The sequence below is a fragment of the Haemaphysalis longicornis genome, unplaced genomic scaffold (genome assembly GCF_048455015.1).
Source record: "Haemaphysalis longicornis isolate Haplotype H1 unplaced genomic scaffold, Haemaphysalis longicornis Haplotype H1 scaffold_6, whole genome shotgun sequence".
Lineage (NCBI taxonomy): Eukaryota > Metazoa > Arthropoda > Arachnida > Ixodida > Ixodidae > Haemaphysalis > Haemaphysalis longicornis.
Window position 1 is genome coordinate 50713069 of NW_027526407.1, and position 18958 is coordinate 50732026.

The 18958-nt window shown below is 49.0% G+C and overlaps 1 protein-coding gene across 1 annotated transcript in view; it reads right to left on the minus strand.

Moving 5' to 3' along the window:
• Window positions 1-1359: 1359 nt before the first annotated feature.
• The window catches only part of LOC144143007 (uncharacterized), a 24703-nt gene continuing 7104 nt past the window's right edge, over window positions 1360-18958 (minus strand). Inside the window, exons 3-4 of the mRNA XM_077674831.1 lie at window positions 1557-2887; window positions 1360-1466 (exon numbers count right to left, since the gene is read on the minus strand). Coding sequence (XP_077530957.1) covers window positions 1465-1466; window positions 1557-2887 — 1333 coding nt within the window. The 3' untranslated portion in view covers window positions 1360-1464. The remainder of the gene's footprint in view (window positions 1467-1556; window positions 2888-18958) is intronic.

Sequence of the window (18958 nt, forward strand, 5' to 3'; positions counted from 1 at the left end):
TGGATTGGATTGGTTTGGAAATCGTTTTAGCACCAGTAAGCATGACAATCAACTAATCCTAGACAACCAGGAAACCTAAGAATAACCAGCTGAAGCTTAGCTCACGCTACGTATATCCTGGCATAGCCGAGCTTAGCCACTGCTATTTTTTTTGTCGTACGACAAGAATTCTTGTTAGCTTTTTGCGGTATTCCTGTTGTGATTTTAGACTGGGTTTTCTGCGCTAGTGAATAGTATCATCACTAATATCGAGAATTTTTTCCGTTGTCATGTTAGAATACGCCCAACCTCGGGTATTTACCTGAAGGTATTGCGGAAGAAAAAGCTAGAGAACGTTGTTTTGGCGGTATTGCTACACCCTACATCCCTAAAAATCACCAGACCAAGGGCAAGTTTTGTTTATACAAGAAAACTGCTTTGTAATGACATCAGAACGACCAGTTTTAATGTAAGCTTCAAGGATTCAACCTAAATAATAATTTAAGCACATTCACCAGCAACAGCCTCGCAAAGCCTTGTCATGTTACAAGAACGTGTTTGTGGGTTGACGAGTGTTGACCAAAGCCACTGCAAAGAAACAGAATTTCAACGAAAGTTATTTTGAAAGTAGTTGAGTTCTTCCAGATTAATATAAAGGAACGGCCCCCTCAGTATAACACCAGCCACCCTACATCATTTAGCATGGAATGGTGCTACCTTTACTCCGTGTCGTATCTTCACATTAACCACTGCAGGTTCCACCATTCAACCCACATAAACCACGGCAGTCTGGATTCTGACACCCGTAAAAAACTGCCACCTTGACAGCGGCCTCCTACGTGAACTTTGAAAGCTGTCTCTAGAGTATCTAACGCAAGGTAGAAAGTGGTCTCTTATCAGTGACATAATACCACTTCTTGCCAAGTGTACATATCGCGACCCATTTTTCGCATTAAATATTCTTTGACCACTGAACTGGGCCTACAAGCCTACTTTCTAAACTTCCCGCATACTCCACTGGATCTCCGGTCCTCCATTTCAAAAACGGCTCTACCGGCCTTTTTGTAAGCGTAATCTGTAACTGTACGGAGGTATATTGTTTGATGAAGAGATTGCAGCTGTATCTAAAAATTATTTCACGTAAGTATGCAGACAGCTTTCAACGCTCCGATATCTATCGCGAGCATTGCAGCATAAACCATTTATATACGAAAACATAAACAACAAAAAAGAGTAGTTTTTAGGTTTCTTTCCCGTTTAGTAGTCTATGTTCAAGAAATCTTTTCTAATTAATCTCCATTTTGTGAGTGCGCGCAGCAGGAGTGGTCATGACATTTATGACACAAGAGCGATTTGCAGTATAACCAGGATGCCACAGAATTCTTTGCACAAATCGAGATTTATTTCTCTGCAGTAGCAAAGCGTTGACAATGCAGCTCCCCGTCTTCTTTTCTTGCTTTCTGTGTAGTTTGTAGAGTGAAGTACCTCTGCAAAAAAGGGAAGGAGACAAATCACTTTCGCTTTTTTAAAACAGTAAACAGCAAGCATTGACGGCCACTCTGGGACCTTATACTCACACTTCTTCTTGCGGAGCAGGGTGTTGTAGTCCCAGGGAGAGCCAAGGCCGTAGCCGTAGTTCAGGCCATAGGAACCGAGACCATGACCGAAGCCGTAGTGGCCGACGCCGTAGCCAACGTTGCCGACTCCGTAGCCGTAAACAGGCGCTGCGTGGTAAGCTGCAAGGGCTGGGGCGGCGTGGCCGATGGTGGCCACCACTGGGGCAGCGTGGTGGATGGTGGTGGTGGTGACAGCCGGAACAGCGTGGGCAACGGTGGCTACAGCCGGGGCAGCGTGGTAGGTGGTGGAGACAGCTGGGGCAGCAGCCACGACTGGGGCGGCCTGGACAGCGGTCACGGCTGGAGCAGCCTGGTAGGCGGTAACGTAGCGGGAAACGGCAGGGGTAGCCACAGCGTAGCTGGCGGATGGAGCTTGGCCAACTCCGAAGCCGGTCAGACCGGAGTAGCCGACGCCGTGGCCAATGCCATAGCTAGTGAGGCCAACACCCTGACTGAGACCATAGTTGCCCCCTCGGGAAGCGGCTTGGGCGGACTGGTAGACCTTGGTGACAGCCGGGGCTGCGGAAACGACTGGGGCAGACTGGTACACCTTGGTAACGGCTGGGGCGGCCTGGTAAGAGGTCAGACGAGACACGGCTGGGGCAGCGGCCACTGTGGCCACGGCTGGCTGGAAGACCTTGTTCACAGTAGGGGCAGCGTAGTTAGTGACGGCTGGGGCAGACTGGTAGGTGGTGAGGCGAGACACTGATGGGGCAGCGGCGACAACAGGGGCAGACTGGAAGACCTTGGTGACGGCTGGGGCTTGCTGGTAGGTCGTGGCGCGGGACACAGCCGGGGCAGACTGGAAGGTGGTGAAGCGGGCTGGAGCGGCATCCACAGTGGCGACGGGGGCAGCTGCGTAGGTGGCGACAGCTGGGGCAGCAGCCACGACTGGGGCGGACTGGAAGGTGGTGAAGCGGGATACGGCAGGGCCGGCGGCAACGGTGGCGATAGCGGGGGCAGTGTGGACAGCCGTAACAGCTGGGGCGGCGTGGATGGTAGTCACGGCCGGAGCACTCTGGTAGGCAGACACGTAGCGAGCAGCGGCTGGGGCAGCAACGGCGTAGCTGGCGGATGGAGCGTAGGCGAGACCGGGACCGAAGCCAAAGCCGGTCAGACCAGAGTAGCCGACACCGTGGCTGAGGTCATAGCTGGTCAGACCAACGCCGTGACCGATGCCGAAACCCGGGTAACCACCGTGGAGGAAGCCAGCGTAGGAGCTGGCGACCAGGGCGAGGATAACGCAAGCGCGGTACTGAAATGAATAGAACATACTGTCATATAATTTTCCACTACTTCAACAGCAGAATTATGTCGCACAATTTCGGATTCCTAGATGGGCAAGCTAAGTACGTCACCGCAGACCACCACCACCACCTCCACTGCGCGCTTTCCGCCAACCAATGTATGGCCATTGTCCAATAACGGGAAGAGTGGAATGAGAAGAGTTATTTTACCATGCACTGATGAGAAGGAGTGGCTATTAGAGTATAAATTTTGACTCCAGAAACGATCCTCAGGTCGGGGAGGATTGCTTTGTTGTTTACCCGGCAAACTAAAGAGACTTCGAAGAAACAAGACAGTCTTTGCTGGTCTCATTTTTTTTTGTAAATAACTTGGAACTTTAGTTCTTTGACATCGTAGATGTGAAGCTTTAAACTACAATCGCTTAGGAAGAGTAACACTGGCACTTTTAGTCTTTAACGAAGAGAATGATTTCAAATACGGTTTTCTCCTTTCAACAATTTTACTAAGACAAAAAAATATCACGTACGCCGTAGAGACAAGGCACAGCAGTTTACATCTCGAAATACGTAGCGAACGATTATGAAGCCCACTGGGGTGGAACGAAGCGCAGAAAACCTTTGTCTTACCATGGAAGTGGTAGCTTGGTGAACCGAGAACTGCTGAAGAGAATCGGACAGCGGGGATCCTTATATACACCGACCTCGGCCGAGAAAATACGGAAGGGCAGGAAAAAAAAGGTGTGAAGGTGAAAATGGAGGACATACGCAAATAGTGTCGTAGTTCGCACATCTTATCCGGCTTTCAACTATTCCTCTGCTTCTGGTATAGGACCGCTGATCAGCATCGTGACGTAAGAGGTGGTCGCGGAGCGTGCCGACAATCTCAATTTGATTTTGTTCCCTGGGCGAGCTTGCATATTCCTAATTGATCGTTTAGGCTCGAGACTGATAGAGTATACGCTTCCGACAAAGTGAATAATTGAAAATGCAAAGGAAGGTAAGTGCACGTATGAGAGCTACCTTACGGGGTGGCCTTCAGCACGGCGTCATTGATCTTGAAGGAAGCGAAATGGAGCGGCGGACCACGGACGGTTGCGTAGCCGGGATTTCCAGTCTTGCCTTTGCCAGTGGTGTGACGCGCGCGATTTCGCGAAGAGCAATATTGAATCCGCCTGTCCCTGCATCCCATTTCGTGGACGGCATTGTAAACGGCTTAGTAATCAGTATACACTGTACATTTATTAGCACCTTTAAAGATGTAACTTATCAATTTATTCTTCACTTACACACTTGATAGGCGTATAGACTTGTATTTACACCCTTAGGGGTGCAAATGAGTGTCTATAACTAACACCCTTTCACCCTAGCAAAAACATGAACGAAAACACCCTTTAAGGGTCTTTTGTTGTTTAAAACACGCTTACACGCGAAACACAGGAATACATCCTTTTAAAAGGCGTTTTATCGTTGATTACACCTTTACAAACGGTTTTTTTTTTGTTTTTCGAGAGGGTGTAAGGCTGTTGGTTATAGACAAGAAGCGTGTAAATCGTTTTACAGTGTGCTTACACGTCTGGAGCAACAAGGATTTGAACGGCGCAGTGGCTAGCACCGCCAGCGAACATGTTAACAAACGCAAGCCGCAGTTTCGTAAAAGACAAATAGATAATTGTAATCAATACGAGGCAATTAAAAACTCGATGGTCTTACACTTTATGAAGAAGGATGGCCAGCGGAGTTAAATAAGTGTACGGAATAAACACGTTAAAACCGCAAAGCCGTCTACAGGGGAAACTGGAAGCCACCCTGTGTTTAAATTTCATAAATTACAGGAGATCACGAGTGACACGCGTTTGTAGGACCAAATTCTTCAGTTTAGAAGGAAGTTTCTGTTTAAGGTACCGTGGCACTGCCACTGGGCACTCTGGAGTTTAATATCATCTGGACTCCTGGCCATTCCTCCCTCACGGGCAACAACGTTGCTCATCAGCAAGCCTGCGCCCTCTCTCTCCAGGCTTCTGAGGAGACCACATCGTCAATACCGCTCGCAACGTATCAAGACATCACGCAATATTACCGTTCCGACAGACAACACTTCCTTCCCCTTACGCTGCACTATCAAAGCAAGAAGAATCGCTGCTCCGCAGACTACAAACCAATACCTTTTCTCACCCAGTTCGCCTGCATCGGGTGTTTCCCACTCAATACTCTGCTGTATGCCAGTTTTGTTCACAACCCGGAGCTCTAGCTCATATTATAATACACTGTGGGTGCAATCCCAAACTTCCATCTCTCCGATCCCTTCTTCCCACCCCTGAGCTGTGGGAGAACGTGGTGACCAGCGACCATCTGGACGTACAGCAGCTCCTGGCATCCATAGCGAAGGCTCTCTGCTCACCTGATGGATTCCCGGACTATAGGCAACCACTCCCACTTTAGAAAGCTCGAATAAACATCTCTCTCTCTCTCTCTCTGGAGTTTTCTGTACATACTTGCTTACTTATTCAATGCGTTCAAATGCCATTCCTGGAAAGCAGGTCAAGGAAGAGGGAGCACACAGTACACGGAAATTGTGGTGCAGTGCAATAAAGAACATGATTTGTAAACGAGTGAGCTTGACAGGGGAAGTTGAAGTTAAATGAAAGTAGAGGGGTATTTACCGACGTGCCCTAGTTCGCATTTCTGAGGCCAGCGCCCCTGATCGGGCGCTGTAACATTTACCCATTCGTGCAAATGTTTACCTGTCCATAACTCGGATGGCCCCGGCCGGGGGGTCCCCATACATTACATGCTGTTGTGTTCCATGTCGTTTTCCTGAACTTGCCTTTCTTCAGCAGAAAAAAAGTTTTGTTACCCGAAGGGCACTAAAGGTTTCGTTTACAATACCTACCATGTATTCAGGGCTAGTTTTTAAAGTGTCTTCACACGATAGCTTGCGGTCGTATTTGGGATAAAAAAAGGTTATTACAACCATTCGTGTAACTGACTCGTCTGATTAGTGCAACCGCTCGTCTGACATACACAAGACGAGTGTAAACTATCAACTGTTTTATTCACACAATACAAGCGGTATATAATATATACGCACAGAGGAGGGAGAAATGGGAACTATAAATTAAATTACAGCCATACGTGTGGTCTTTTATGCAGTGCCGTAGCTAATCAGTTTTTGTCTAGTCACTGCCCCAATTGCAAGTGTGTTCACCCAAGGTATTTTTCAATAGCGGCACCTTTTAGTAAGTGATTACATGATGTGCTTTCACCTCTCTTCCGTGGGAACTTTGTGTCCTTCCCCCCGTCTACATCTCAAGCAGCTACGCGTGGGTTCTTCGCTGGTGTATATACGCATGCGCTGATGTGCAGAGAAGGGAAAAATAAAACGCCCAGTTTAGAAGTTCTGGAGGCATAATCCGGGCCCCTGTGATGAACAAAGAACAATAGCTATTTGCGATTAGTGACGCATCGAATACGAATCCAGAACAGGAAACCATACAGCTGTCTTCGCTGGTAACAGTACAAAATTGCGGTGTTTTTATTCTACGGCCTAACCGAATAGTTCTTTATGGATTGTATGTCTCGCTGCAAATGGGAACAGCGGGGCAGAAAAAATGCCGCTGCTGCTTTTGACCGGTGACCGCTGCGTACCTATCCACAAGAGGAATTCACCAATACTGAGCAAACGTAGATAAACCACATGTAGATAAATATATAGGCCTAGAAATAGATTACTACACTCTAAACGCCGTAACCTTTATGGCTACCTATAAACGCTTTTAAGTTCTATAGCAACGGTTACAAGCCAGTCCAATAAACGTTACAAGCCTTTTTATATTGAGTGAAGAGGTGTTTATTGGCAGGGAATGGTAGCGTTCCAGGTGACGGTATTCAGGTAGGCACTGAGACTAGCCGGAGCGATGATCACGATGCAACGAGCTATCAGAGATCGTGGCGCGTTCTCTCCGAGGCCGGTGCTACCTCCTCGTCGTCTTCACAGTTCCCATTCACTACGTACCCATTATTGCCCATGGCCACCGTATCAGAGCATACCCACACGGGGCATAGTGCGTCCTTCGCAGTGCCTGATAGCATACTCTAAGCGGGTAAATCTTTTCCACTACATGAGTAATGGTAACGGCTGAAGATCTCGTTGAACGTAGTGGTTGCTTTGTGGTGCTACGGATGTAACCACTAAATTGTAACCGCTAAACCGAACTAGTAACCTTTGCGTCTTTGGTTTCGCGGGAGCTTGATCACGTGAGGACCACGTGATCAATCACGCAACCTCAGTCTCGTCGGGAAGCCACGGGTCGCCGCGCGTCGTGTGCTGCGCGACTCTTGCCGCTTAGGGCATGTTGTGTTCGAGCGACGTACAGAACTTCGAACTCCCCTTCCTGCCCTGGTTCATTTCGCGCCGTCTTAGAGATGCCGAAGACCCGCCGCTGTGGCTCAGTGACTAAGGCATTCCGCTGCTGAACACGAGGTCGCGGATTCGATTCCCGGCTGCGGCGGCCGCTTTTCTGATGGAGGCGGAAAGCAAAAACGCCCGTGTGTACGAGATTTCGGCGCACGTTAAAGGGGTCCTGAAATGCCTTCCGCCGATGCATGGATGTACATGTAACCAAATAAAGCAATGTATTAGCAATCTCCTCCTGCAAGAATTTTGTTAAAGCGATGAGTATTAGCTGAGAAATCGTAAATCAAAAACCGCGAATTATCGTCGCGCCGTATTTCCTCCTCCTTTCAACTGTTTCTTCGCTGTTGGCCTCCCCTCCCATGATGCTCCGCTCCTCAGCGGTGACGTACTTCCGCTATTGCGCTCCCACAGACTGCCGTCTGCTACGGGCCAGCTCTTTCGGCTTTTTCATCTCTGTAGACACCATGGAGACAGGCTGGAAAAGCGAACGAATGACCTGGCCGCATGTGTGCGGCCTGGCCTTGCCCTTTCGCGGTGTACGTAGCTGCAGGGCTGCAGTTGGTATCGGCGGCGAACTCGCAGCCGCGTGGGGAGAATCGTGCGCTCGTTCCCTTTGGTGCACCGCGCACTGTTTATCCAAAAAGCGCGGTCTCAGATGTGGCCCCGCTGGTGCCGGGTGTTATTTTGCGGTGGTTGTAATTCCTACTACCGGCGGCATGTGAAAAAAGACATTTTCAACCGACACAGAACCCGTGCACAAAACGCGCCGGATCGGATCGCTTTATCAGCGGCGATGAACGTGAAGGCGAAGAGCAAACCAACGCTGCACTCGATCAGCGAGAACCCGTGTTCTGACAAGCTGCACCCATGTGTTGCATTCAATACTGACGGGAAAGCGTTTGTTTGCACTTGTTTGGATAGTCGTAAAATGTCCAAACACTCCGGCACTCCGCTAGCAGATCAGCCGGCGAGACATTTCGGAAAACATTTGACAGATGGCGCCGTATGCATTAGTGTGTCGCTACGCAAAACTGATGAGACGCTCTACTAAAACAAATTCCCCTCGCGGTGTTTACGTGGCGGGACGCAAAAATTTAGCGTTTAGCGTATGCAAAGGCCACAAACGCTGTACTAAAACTCTATTAGCAGCAAAATAGCGTGCGTATGTGAAACCGCTTGCGTTTACAAAGCTGCACGCCGAGCGCGTACGTTTCAAACCTAGTGACATCGTTTAAATACACTGGCAAGCACAGTGTAACGTAGTCAGATATCAACCGTATGCTCAGGCGACAAGCAAGAGCTTGTTTTATGTGGGGCGGAGATTGCGCATAAAGGCCCGTTCGCACTTGCGACGAAAGCGAGTGAGAGCGGCAGGAATTCCGTCGCTTTGTCGCGCGACGATCGTTTTTGTCGAATGGTCGGGACAAATTTTGGTTGCGCGACAGAATTCCCGTCGCTTTCGCTCGCTTTCGTCGCAAGCGGGAATGGAAAGTTCTGCCGCTGCCGTCTGCTACGCAGCTCGGAGGTAACCGCGCGATCTGCTCGGGCCGGATGAACGCGCACACTCCCGCACGGCAGCGCCCCAAGCGGCAGACGGCCGCGTACATCGCTCCCGGCGCCCGCCTGGAGCCCGCCCTAGGCACACTAGCCAGTATATTTCACGCACTATAATGGAGGAAAGATTTTTTGCTTCCGATGAACCTAGTTCTTTGCCCCTGTGTTTTTAAATACGTGAAGTGGTTAGCACGTCGTCCTCACGCAGCTCTGTATCGTCGTAGCATCGCTGATTGTCCGAACGAAGCTTGCAGCTAAGCCAATGCAGCGACCGAAGCTGTGTGTGTGTGTGTGCATCGCCTCCTGTGTGTTGTGGACGCGTTCGTTTCGCGATGAAATGCGACATTGTACTTCTGCGGGTGGATAGTGCTTCCCATGGTCTGGATTATCTTTCTCGAACGACGTACCACTCAACCTCGCATGGGGTATGTGCAGTGTGCCTGGCTAAAAGCCTTCTCGCTTGCGCGCCAGAGTTGTGACTTGCTGCTCGTCCCCGCAAACCGGGTGTGAGGTGAGTGCCGTATTTACGACGGGCAGGAGGAGGCAACTCATCGTCTGTCAATCGCGGTTCAGACTTGCAACGCATGTTGTGACGTTGCGTTCGTTCGAAACGCATCTCTGGATTGTTTTGAAGTTGAATAAAATGTACGCGTCAAACCCGGGCATTCGGCTCAGGGCGTTCTCTGCGATTGCACCAAAGAAGTGCCACGGGACTTTCTTAATGGTACGTACTCACGTAAGATAAAATCCACGTCGTGTTATGGCCGTGTTGCATTCAATACAAACGGTTAAGCGTTTGTTTACACTTGTTTCGTTTGTCGTAAAATGTCAAAGCACTCCGGCACTCCGCTGGCAGATCAGCCGGCGAGCCGACGCTGAGCAGACGACTCATCTCTTTACCGGAAGTGCGTGAAAAAGCCGCCCAATAGCAGGATGTCTAGCTCATGACGAACATCTGGGAATCGATGATGTAGACATGTGAAGATGGCGGCGTCCAAAAACACGAAGGAAAGGGTGAGAAAAAAGCGACAAACTTTGCAACAAAAGTGTGAGCTTTCCGCTGCGCGTAAAAGAGTAATACTTGGCACAGGTGACGTTGGCGACCCAATCTAGCGATTGCGCTAGTTCATTTAGTGTGCTCAAAATGCCTTTCAGGGCCCCTTTAAACATCCCCAGGTGGTCAAAATTAATCCGGAGCCCTGCACTACGGCGTGCCTCATCGCCTGCGTTGCGTCGGCGCGTTAAACTCTACAATCAATCAGAGGTGCCGGAAGGTAGGCATGATTGCTAATATTCACTACATAGAGCAATACAAGCAGCTGGCAAACTTGACAAACTTATATAATGCCTTAAGTGCGATAACAGTGCGGACAACGACCGGAAGGCGTAGAGTGCCAAGGTTTTGTTGACAACGCAATAACGGAGCTGTCGCTAAGGGCTTAGTCGTTTGGCCGCGTCGATGTCTGAGCATTCGTCGGGCCTGAATGAACTGTTCTGCATGTCTTGTCAAATACTATATAAACGTGCATACACTTTTCAAAACAAGTTATCTGGTCCACCTCGCGTTCTAGGCCGTAATGATATCCGTGACATGGACGTGTGGGGTATCCCGCGAGGGCGATGCAAGAAAGACTGCGAGTGCTTATAGGTACCTCGTCGAGGCTTCAACGTTCAGCACCAATTCACCTCAACTGCGCTGTGGCTACTGTGACTACGGGCCAACAGCGCATGAGAAATTAAGCTCATCGGGTATGTATTCCCATCTTTTCACCCATTAGTGTAATGGCAGCAAATTATACTAGGTGTATTACTTGCTGTTCTTTTCTAAAAAAAACGATCTTGGAATGAAGATAGATGACTCACGATTAGAACCACGTACGGGAACAGGTGTGTGCGAAGACAAGCATTTACGACTGTCGAAAATGAGGTGGATCGTATCGCGAACAAAGACGACATCACAAACAATTTTTTTACCTTACTCGATGAAATAGATGTGGGCAAGGAAAATAACGGGTTCAGGCTCACACAAGCACAATTAGATTGCCCGCCGCGCAAATGATGATCATTTCTGAAACTGAACTTTGGAACTTTTGAGATGTGTGGTGGTCCATTGTACGGTTTTCGAAACCTTCTGGCCCGCGGCTTTTTACACGTATTCAAGATTGCAGGCTTGATTACGAGGCAGAAACCAACAATTCGGGGAGTTTGTTGATGAGGTTTACATGCATAGGATTTACATTTTTCGCACCAAAATTTTCGAACCGATGTTAGCTTTTGGTGGAGCAGTAAACCTGGCAGTAGTAATGCACCCGTAAAAGAGCCAGCAGAATACATATTGATACGTTATTTGAACTTCCTGGTGGTGTGACAGCTAACCAAACCAACCCTGATCTGCCGCAGCTGTTGCTTGTTAAATTTTATTTTTAAAATAATTTTTGATGGCTGCTGCGAAGCGATTATAAGCTTTCACCGTTGGCTTCATACGATAACTAACAGCGAAAGTAGCGACGCTGCCTTGGGCGTCTCGGGCTTGCTTTGTATGGCGCCGCAGAAATGTTATCACCTCGAGACGGAAGTTCCCTCCCTTTCCCTCCCTCTTTATTTTTTAAAGACGATAGTCTTTCTTGGGCTACTTAAACCCAGAAATTTTGGTCTGTCTCTATGTCTGTCGGTCCGTATGTCTGTCTGTAACTCGATTCAGCCACCCGGCCAAAGTAAAATTGATATATATAGCGCAATAGTCTTATATACTCACAGCCAAATGTAAACGTCTAAGCCCGGTTTATATGTTCATACTTGTCAACTTTGTTGAACAAAAACAAGGCATTACGCAAATATAAGACAGGAAATTAGTACACAATGGATATTTACAGTGTTCCTTTATTAAAAAATTCATGGATGTTTGGTTTTTCGATAAGAAATGATATTCTACATCTACCGCAGAAAACCGCCGCCTCGTGGCGGCATTGAAAAGCCACGCGGCAACAGCAACGAAAGGTTTCCACTAGCTAGGTTCAACGTTCTGCTTGGAACGCACGTGGAGCACGGCCACGCGGCTCTACAAACCTTCTAGTCGGCCGCCTCCATTCACGCGCGTCTCCGCCGTACTGCAGTGCTGGCTTCGAGGAACCCGGCCTGTAGCAGTGGAACGCGGTAAATTCAAATCGCCTTGCGCGAACCTTTAGTGTGTATACCTTGGGATGAGCGCGACGGTACAGGAACAGCATGAGAGGTGGGCGGGAAAGCAAAGGGGGGCATTTCCTTGGCAAATGTCTACAAAAACTATCGTCTTTTGACGAGGGTGCTGCTTTGGGCCTGTTGGTATGACATGACGGAATCTTGAAGCGCTAGGACACAGGGACAAGCGTGTTGTCCCACTCGCTTGTCCCTGTGTCCTAGCGCTTCAAGATTCCGTCATATCGTCTTTTGACGACATTTGCAACGAAAGTAGCAGATACGCGGCCAATTTTAGATGCAGAGCATCTGATTCACTCGCCTTGTCGCACTTGTCACCCGGGCATACGATGTGGACTCTACCCTCCATGGAGCCAGATCAGCCAGGGATAGTCTCCTGACCTTCAGAGAGGTCTCGCAGCATTACCGCCTCTCCCGCCGCAAGCTTCCCCCCGCCCACTCATCCCTCACTCTAGAGGAAGAACGCCTCTGGCGTCAACTGCAAACGGAGTCCCTGCCCTGCAGAGCAGTCCTGCATCACATCCACCCCTCCCTGTATCCATCCACCCTCTGCCCCCGCTGCGGTGAAAGGGCCACGGTCCAGCACCAAATGTGGGCTTGTGCAGAGGACCCATTCCCTTCCATTAATTCCCCTGACCAGTGGATGGAGGCGTTGGGCCGCTCGGACCCCCCGCTCCAGAAGGAGCTCGTGACTCGAGCGGCTGAAGTCGTCGCAACCCTCAGGGTTGCGCCCACCGCGCCCTAATCCACTATGTAAATAAAAGTTATTCCCTCCGGCGTCGTCGTCGGCGTTGTCCGCCCCTCCCCCATTCTCCTCGCCGCGCCAGCTGCGCTCTCCGCCGCTCACCCCTTCTCCTCTCCTATAGCGAACACTCTCTCGCGAGGGGCATTGGATTGGATTCGATTGCATTGGCTTGGATTGGCTTGAATTGGATTTGATTTGGATTGGATTAAAGTGGATTGTGTTGCGTCATAGCCGCGGCAGACGCGCTGGGGCCGGCCCACGTGCAGTACTCTCTCTTCCGCGGTTTCCTCTCCTTCGGGCGCGCTGCGCATGTAACCGGTGTGCCGTTCTCCGGCGAAGCAACATCCACGCTTGGCTCAAACAACTAGAGTCCACGCCGCTTTACAAGTACGCCAACGTCGTCATCGACTGGGACCTGCTTACGCTGTCCCCTCAACGTTATGCGCGCTGTAAAACGCGGTCCCTTCGCCGCTCCGCCTATGCGTCGCATCTACACAGGGGTTCCCGCGAGGGGAGGTGGGAGTTTTCTTTTTTAAAATAATTTTTGATGGCTGCTGCGAAGCGATTATATGCTTTCACCGTTGGCTTCATACGATAACTAACAGCGAAAGTAGCGACGCTGCCTTGGGCGTCTCGGGCTTGCTTTGTATGGCGCCGCAGCAATGTTATCACCTCGAGACGGAAGTTGCCTCCCTTTCCCTCCCTGTTTTTTTTTTGTTTCTTCTTTGTTTTAGACAGTAGTTTGCTCGGTCTCCTCAGCTTGGGCGTCGCGCCTTTGCTTGAATAAGACGATACGCAGAAACAGCGTTAGCACCTGGAACAAGGAGTTCTCTTCCTCCTATCGAGATTCGTTTATCGCTCGTCTCTTACTTTTCTGTTAAATTTTGGGGCCCGGGTTAGATACGGGCTTGCGCGGTCCGCCTCGTGTTTTTTCGTTGGTGAGTTAGATCGCTGGTTGGCAAGCTAATGTGGAGACATCGGGCAGAGTTGGTCTTTGCCGAATTGATTTTAAGTCGGACGCATTACAAAAGCCCATTTGCTGCCATTTGAGCGGCGGCACGGATCATTTCAATACTTCGGGTGTTGACGCAATAACGCTATCAGGGCTATGAGGCACGCCGTTCACTGGAGGACTGTGAATTAATTTAGGGCACCAGGCGTTTCTGTTCCTGCACTACATTCCGCCGGTTCTTTTGTATTTCCCTTCCACCAGAAAAAAACTACAGAAATTTTGAGAATGCGTACTTCTTCACCAACCTATCGTTTTCTTGGTGGTATACTGAACGAATACGTTTATTGAAAACAGACAGCTTGTTTTCCTTTGCTTGTGTTCGACGAGTGAAGGCACTGGACAGAGACTTTTTGCGATTCCACGAGTTGGTTATGAGTGTTTTGTGTATTTTTCTAGTCAATCGAGGGAGAAGGTTGGATTGCGTACACCTTTGTAATTTCGTTACTTCGTAGCCCGTTTTTTTTATTTTTGCTGCTTTTTATTTTTTTGTTTCCTGTAACAGACCGTGGTTGTTATACTTGGTTATCAAAAAAATTGAGCGGACATTTTTATTGCTTTTTTTTTTAGTTTTCGCTCACATTGATCTACATTTAAACTACGGTAAGCATTAAATTTTAGCACCGCGCGTCAACTTTAGCGGCACACGTCAACGTGCTTTTAAAGGGGCCCTGAAAGGCGTTTTGAGCACACTAAATGAAGTAGCGCAATCGTTAGATAGGGTCGTCAAGGTCATCTGGGCCAAGTATTACTCTTTTACGCGCAGCGGAAAGCTCACACTTTTGTTGCAAAGTTTGTCGCTTTTTTCTCACCCTTTCCTTCGTGTTTTTGGACGCCGCCATCTTCACATGTCTACATCATCGACTCCCAGATGTTCGTCATGAGCTAGACATCCTGCTATTGGGCGGCTTTTTCACGCACTTCCGGCAAAGAGATGAGCCGTCTGCTCAGCGTCGGCTCGCCGGCTGATCTGCCAGCAGAGTGCCGGAGTGCTTGGACATTTCACGACAAACGAAACAAGTGTAAACAAACGCTTAACCGTTCGTATTGAATGCAACACGGCCATAACACGACATGGATATTCTCTTACCTGAGTACGTTCCGTAAAGAAAGCGTTAAAGCCCCGTGGCACTTTTTTCGTGCAATCGCAGAGAACGCCCTGATCCGAATGCCCGGGTTTGACGGATACATTTTATTCCACTTCAAAACAATCCAGAGATGCGTTTCGAACGAACACAACGTCACAACATGCGTTGCAAGTCTGAACCGCGATTGACAGACGATAGGTTGCCTCCTCCTGCCCGTCGTAAATTCGGCACTCACCTCACGCGCAGTTTGCGGGGACGAACAGCAAATCACTTAACTCTGGCGCGCAAGCCGAGATGGCTTTTAGCCACGCACACTGCACATACCCCATGCGAGGTTGAGTCGTACGTCGCTCGAGAAAGATAATCCACACCATGGGAAGCACTATCCACCCGCAGAAGCACAACGTCGCATTTCATCGCGAAACAAAGGCGTCCACAACACACACACCATCGCCTCCTGTAATGCCAAACGCATCTCACACTTCCCAATGGAAGTGAGTGGTACGCCTGCAGTGCCCACATGTCGCGAGGTGGGGCCCCGAGCTGAACCGGGATCAAGCAACCGTGACTGACATCTGGGGAGGTTTGTGCCTTGTTGCCAAGGCAACCGATGTTTGAGATTGTCAAAGAAATGGCGCTCGCTCCAGCACTAGAAAGCTCAGAGCCGGAGCATGTTTTGCCAAGGTTGCCGCTCTCCACCACGTGTCGCCTCAAGCTTAACTGGTCACATGATTGAAGCATTTTGTGCACGGGTTCTGTATCGGTTTAAAATGTCTTTTTCACATGCCGCCGGCAGGAATTACCACCACCGCAAAATAAGACCCGGCACCAGCGGGGCCACATCTGATACGGCGCTTTTTGGATAAACAGTGCGCGGTGCATGATGGGGCCGAGCGCACGATCCACCCCGAGCGGCTGCGAGTTCGCCGCCGATTAAAAGTCACGTGCTGCCATGCAGCAACGCACACCGCGAAAGGGCAAGGCCAGGCCGCCGCACAAATGCGGCCAGATTTTTCGTTCGCTTTTCCAGCCTTGAACGGAGTGCGGGATTCATGGTGTCAGCAAAGCTTGCCCGTAGCAGACGGCAGTAGGAGCGCCATAGCGGAAGTACGTCACCGCTGAAGCGCGCAGCATCATGGGAGGGAAGGCTCTCGCGCGGTCAACAGCGAAAGGAGGAGGAAACGCGGCGCGACGATAATGCGCGGTTTTTGATTTACGATTTCTCAGCTAATACTCATCGCTTTAACAAAATTCTTGCGGGAGGAGATTGCTAATACATTGTCTTATTTGGTTACATGTACATCCATGCATTGGCGGAAGGTATTTCAGGACCCCTTTAATGTTCGGCGGGGTGAAAACAACGCAGCGTAGTAGATTAACATGTCTTGTCGAAAGTCCCGAATAACCTGCAGGAATGCGCGGGAGACGGCGTTTGCGACAACATTTAATACGTCTTCGAGGAAGGTATCTATTTTGTTTTGTCAGGAAGGACCTTCTAGCTGAATTCGAGAATATAACTGGAATGGCATCAGTGTAGGTTTACGTTAATTACGTACGGCACGACAGTTTCAAAAATGAGATGTAGGGCGTCGTATACGATAGTGTTTTCAAGGGGTTGGATGTTATGTCATAAAGATTAGTGATGAGGATGCTGGTTTGGATTTAATGGCGCAAGGATAACACCGGCAAAGAGCGCCAAAGACAAAGTTATTTTAGGTGTGGAGTACCTTAGGACCGCACAATGTCTGTCCGCCTCCGTGCGAATAGCATATACAATCGCAAAAGATCACAAAGGCACCGGCAGGATTTGAGCCTTTGCCTGGCAGACCATACAGAGTTAGTTTTAGTTATCTTACCCATTGGGCTACGACCGTTTTTTTTATTACTTTGAACACACATATTACAAGTCGCGGATAAATTAAAAATCGCCTGCCAAACTTTGGCTGATGGAAGGACTTAAAATAAACATCAAACGTACACAGCTCTTACAAAACAGGAAGCCATTCAAGTTCGTGGTCCTGTAACTTGTACACTTCATACACCAGCCTGACATTTTCTGCAGTTGGGCTACGACCGTGAGTTAGTACCTGGGAGTCAAACGGCTTACTCCCTCGCCTGTAACGGTGCGGAGTACCATAGTATCTCCCAATGTTCGTCCACGTCCATCCGTGCGCACACCACCATCAAGCGAAAATTAAGCGAAATTTTATTTGAGCCGTGAGTTGCAGTTTCACTTAGGGAATGACCAAGGTGCAACTCACGGCTCAAATACAATGACGATCGGGGCGCAAATCGGATGTCACTCGGGGCGCAACTCAGATGTCATTTCGAGTCCCCGTACTCCGCAGCCTCGCCATTATCCATGGATTGGAGATGCTGCAATTTTTTTCATGACGCGGATTTACAATTAAATACTAAATTATTTCAATAAAAACAAAAGTGAAGCGACTTAAAATCCATTAGGATGGCTGGTGTATAGGGCCAGGATGATTATGCATGATATGAAAAGAGCTGTAGAAAAGTCAACGACGTCTGATAAAAACTGAAAAACACTCTTAATTGAAAACATTGGGTCATCGGCCAAGAAGTGTGGAGGGTGTAGCTGGATGTGTTGTCTGTACAGTTCAGGAAAATGTTCGTGCCGTGTGGGGTCAAGTCCGTTGCATTGAATGAGTATGTGAGTTGCGCATAAAGCCTCTCCGCACCTGCTGCACTGGGGTCTTGAAGATCCCGTGAGCAAATGCGAGTGCGTTGCATGGGTGGGCCATATATCCGTAGCCTAGCCAAGGTGACTTCTGTGTATCTGTTGCGTTTGTCGAGGGCGTAAGTTCCCAAGTGTTGTTTTATTATGTGTGATTAGTTGTCTGCCTGTTTACTCCACTTCTATGTTTTACGAAGGTGTTTTCTAATGTGTAGATTGAGGTCAGTGCAGAGTACTGTTCTTGAAGAGTACTGTATTCGTGAGTGTAGCAGCAGCGGCCATTTGATCAGCGGTCTCGTTGTCGGCAATGCCAGAATGACCCAGAACAAGGGAAAGTTATTTCGGCAGGCGCCTTGTAGGCGTTGTGAATCCCCCCCCCCCCCCCTACCCCGAGACGGCCGCCGCGAGAGCATTGTGTCTTGATTTTACCTAATCGGCCAAACCGCTTCCGTTCACTGACTAGCCCGTGTCACTATCAATAATTAACAGTGACTCTGGCAAGTCAGTGAGCGGAAGCGGTTTGACCGATTAGGTAAAATCAAGACACACTGCTCTCGCGGCGGCCATAATCGACACTACGCTGTCGGCGTCGGGGCACGTTGGCGAGCGAGTACGGCAATTTCACGACGCCTCACGAGTACGACGCCGAGATTCACGAGTACGGCACGCGTATCAATGCATATCGCTGCCAATGCATATAGCGCTATAGCTGCGAAGCGCACTGCACGGAATTACCAGTCTCCGGTAGGGGGGGGGGGGGGGGGGGAGATTTCACAACGCCTATGAGGCGCCAGCCGTTATTTCAAGGTTTGATGCATATGCAGACATAATAGCCTTAAAAACAAGATTGATGACCACGTTTTTAGAACACTGATGCAGATTTGGCAAAAGTGACACCTGAGTATTTGGTCTCACAGAGTCGGTATTGCGGAGTAATTGGTTTGACAGAATTTTGAACATCCCCCCCTAAAAAAAGTAAGAAAAATACCAAAAAATAAAAATTTGACGAAAGTGATCTGACTAAATCAGAAATATGCATCTTACACACCTCCCCCCAAAACCGAAGAAAAACAAAAAAAAAGTTCAGCAAAAAAAAAACGTTCAGAATAGGAAAAAAAAAATAGCGAAAATGGTGAACCCTGTAACGCCCTGCATCTCCATCCACAACAATGCAGATTTGGCAAAATTAACACCTGTAATTGTTATAATAGCGGAAATGGAGACGACTGGTCGAACAAAATTTAGAAAAAGAAAAAATAAGTACAATAAGAAACCACAAAAATAGGCAACTTATACATCTCCCCCGAAAAGCGAACAATAAATGAAATGAGTCCGCAAAATAATGTTGGAAGTATGCATAACAATGAACCAGCTCTGCAGTACGTCTTGGATCTTCGAGAAAAAAACACA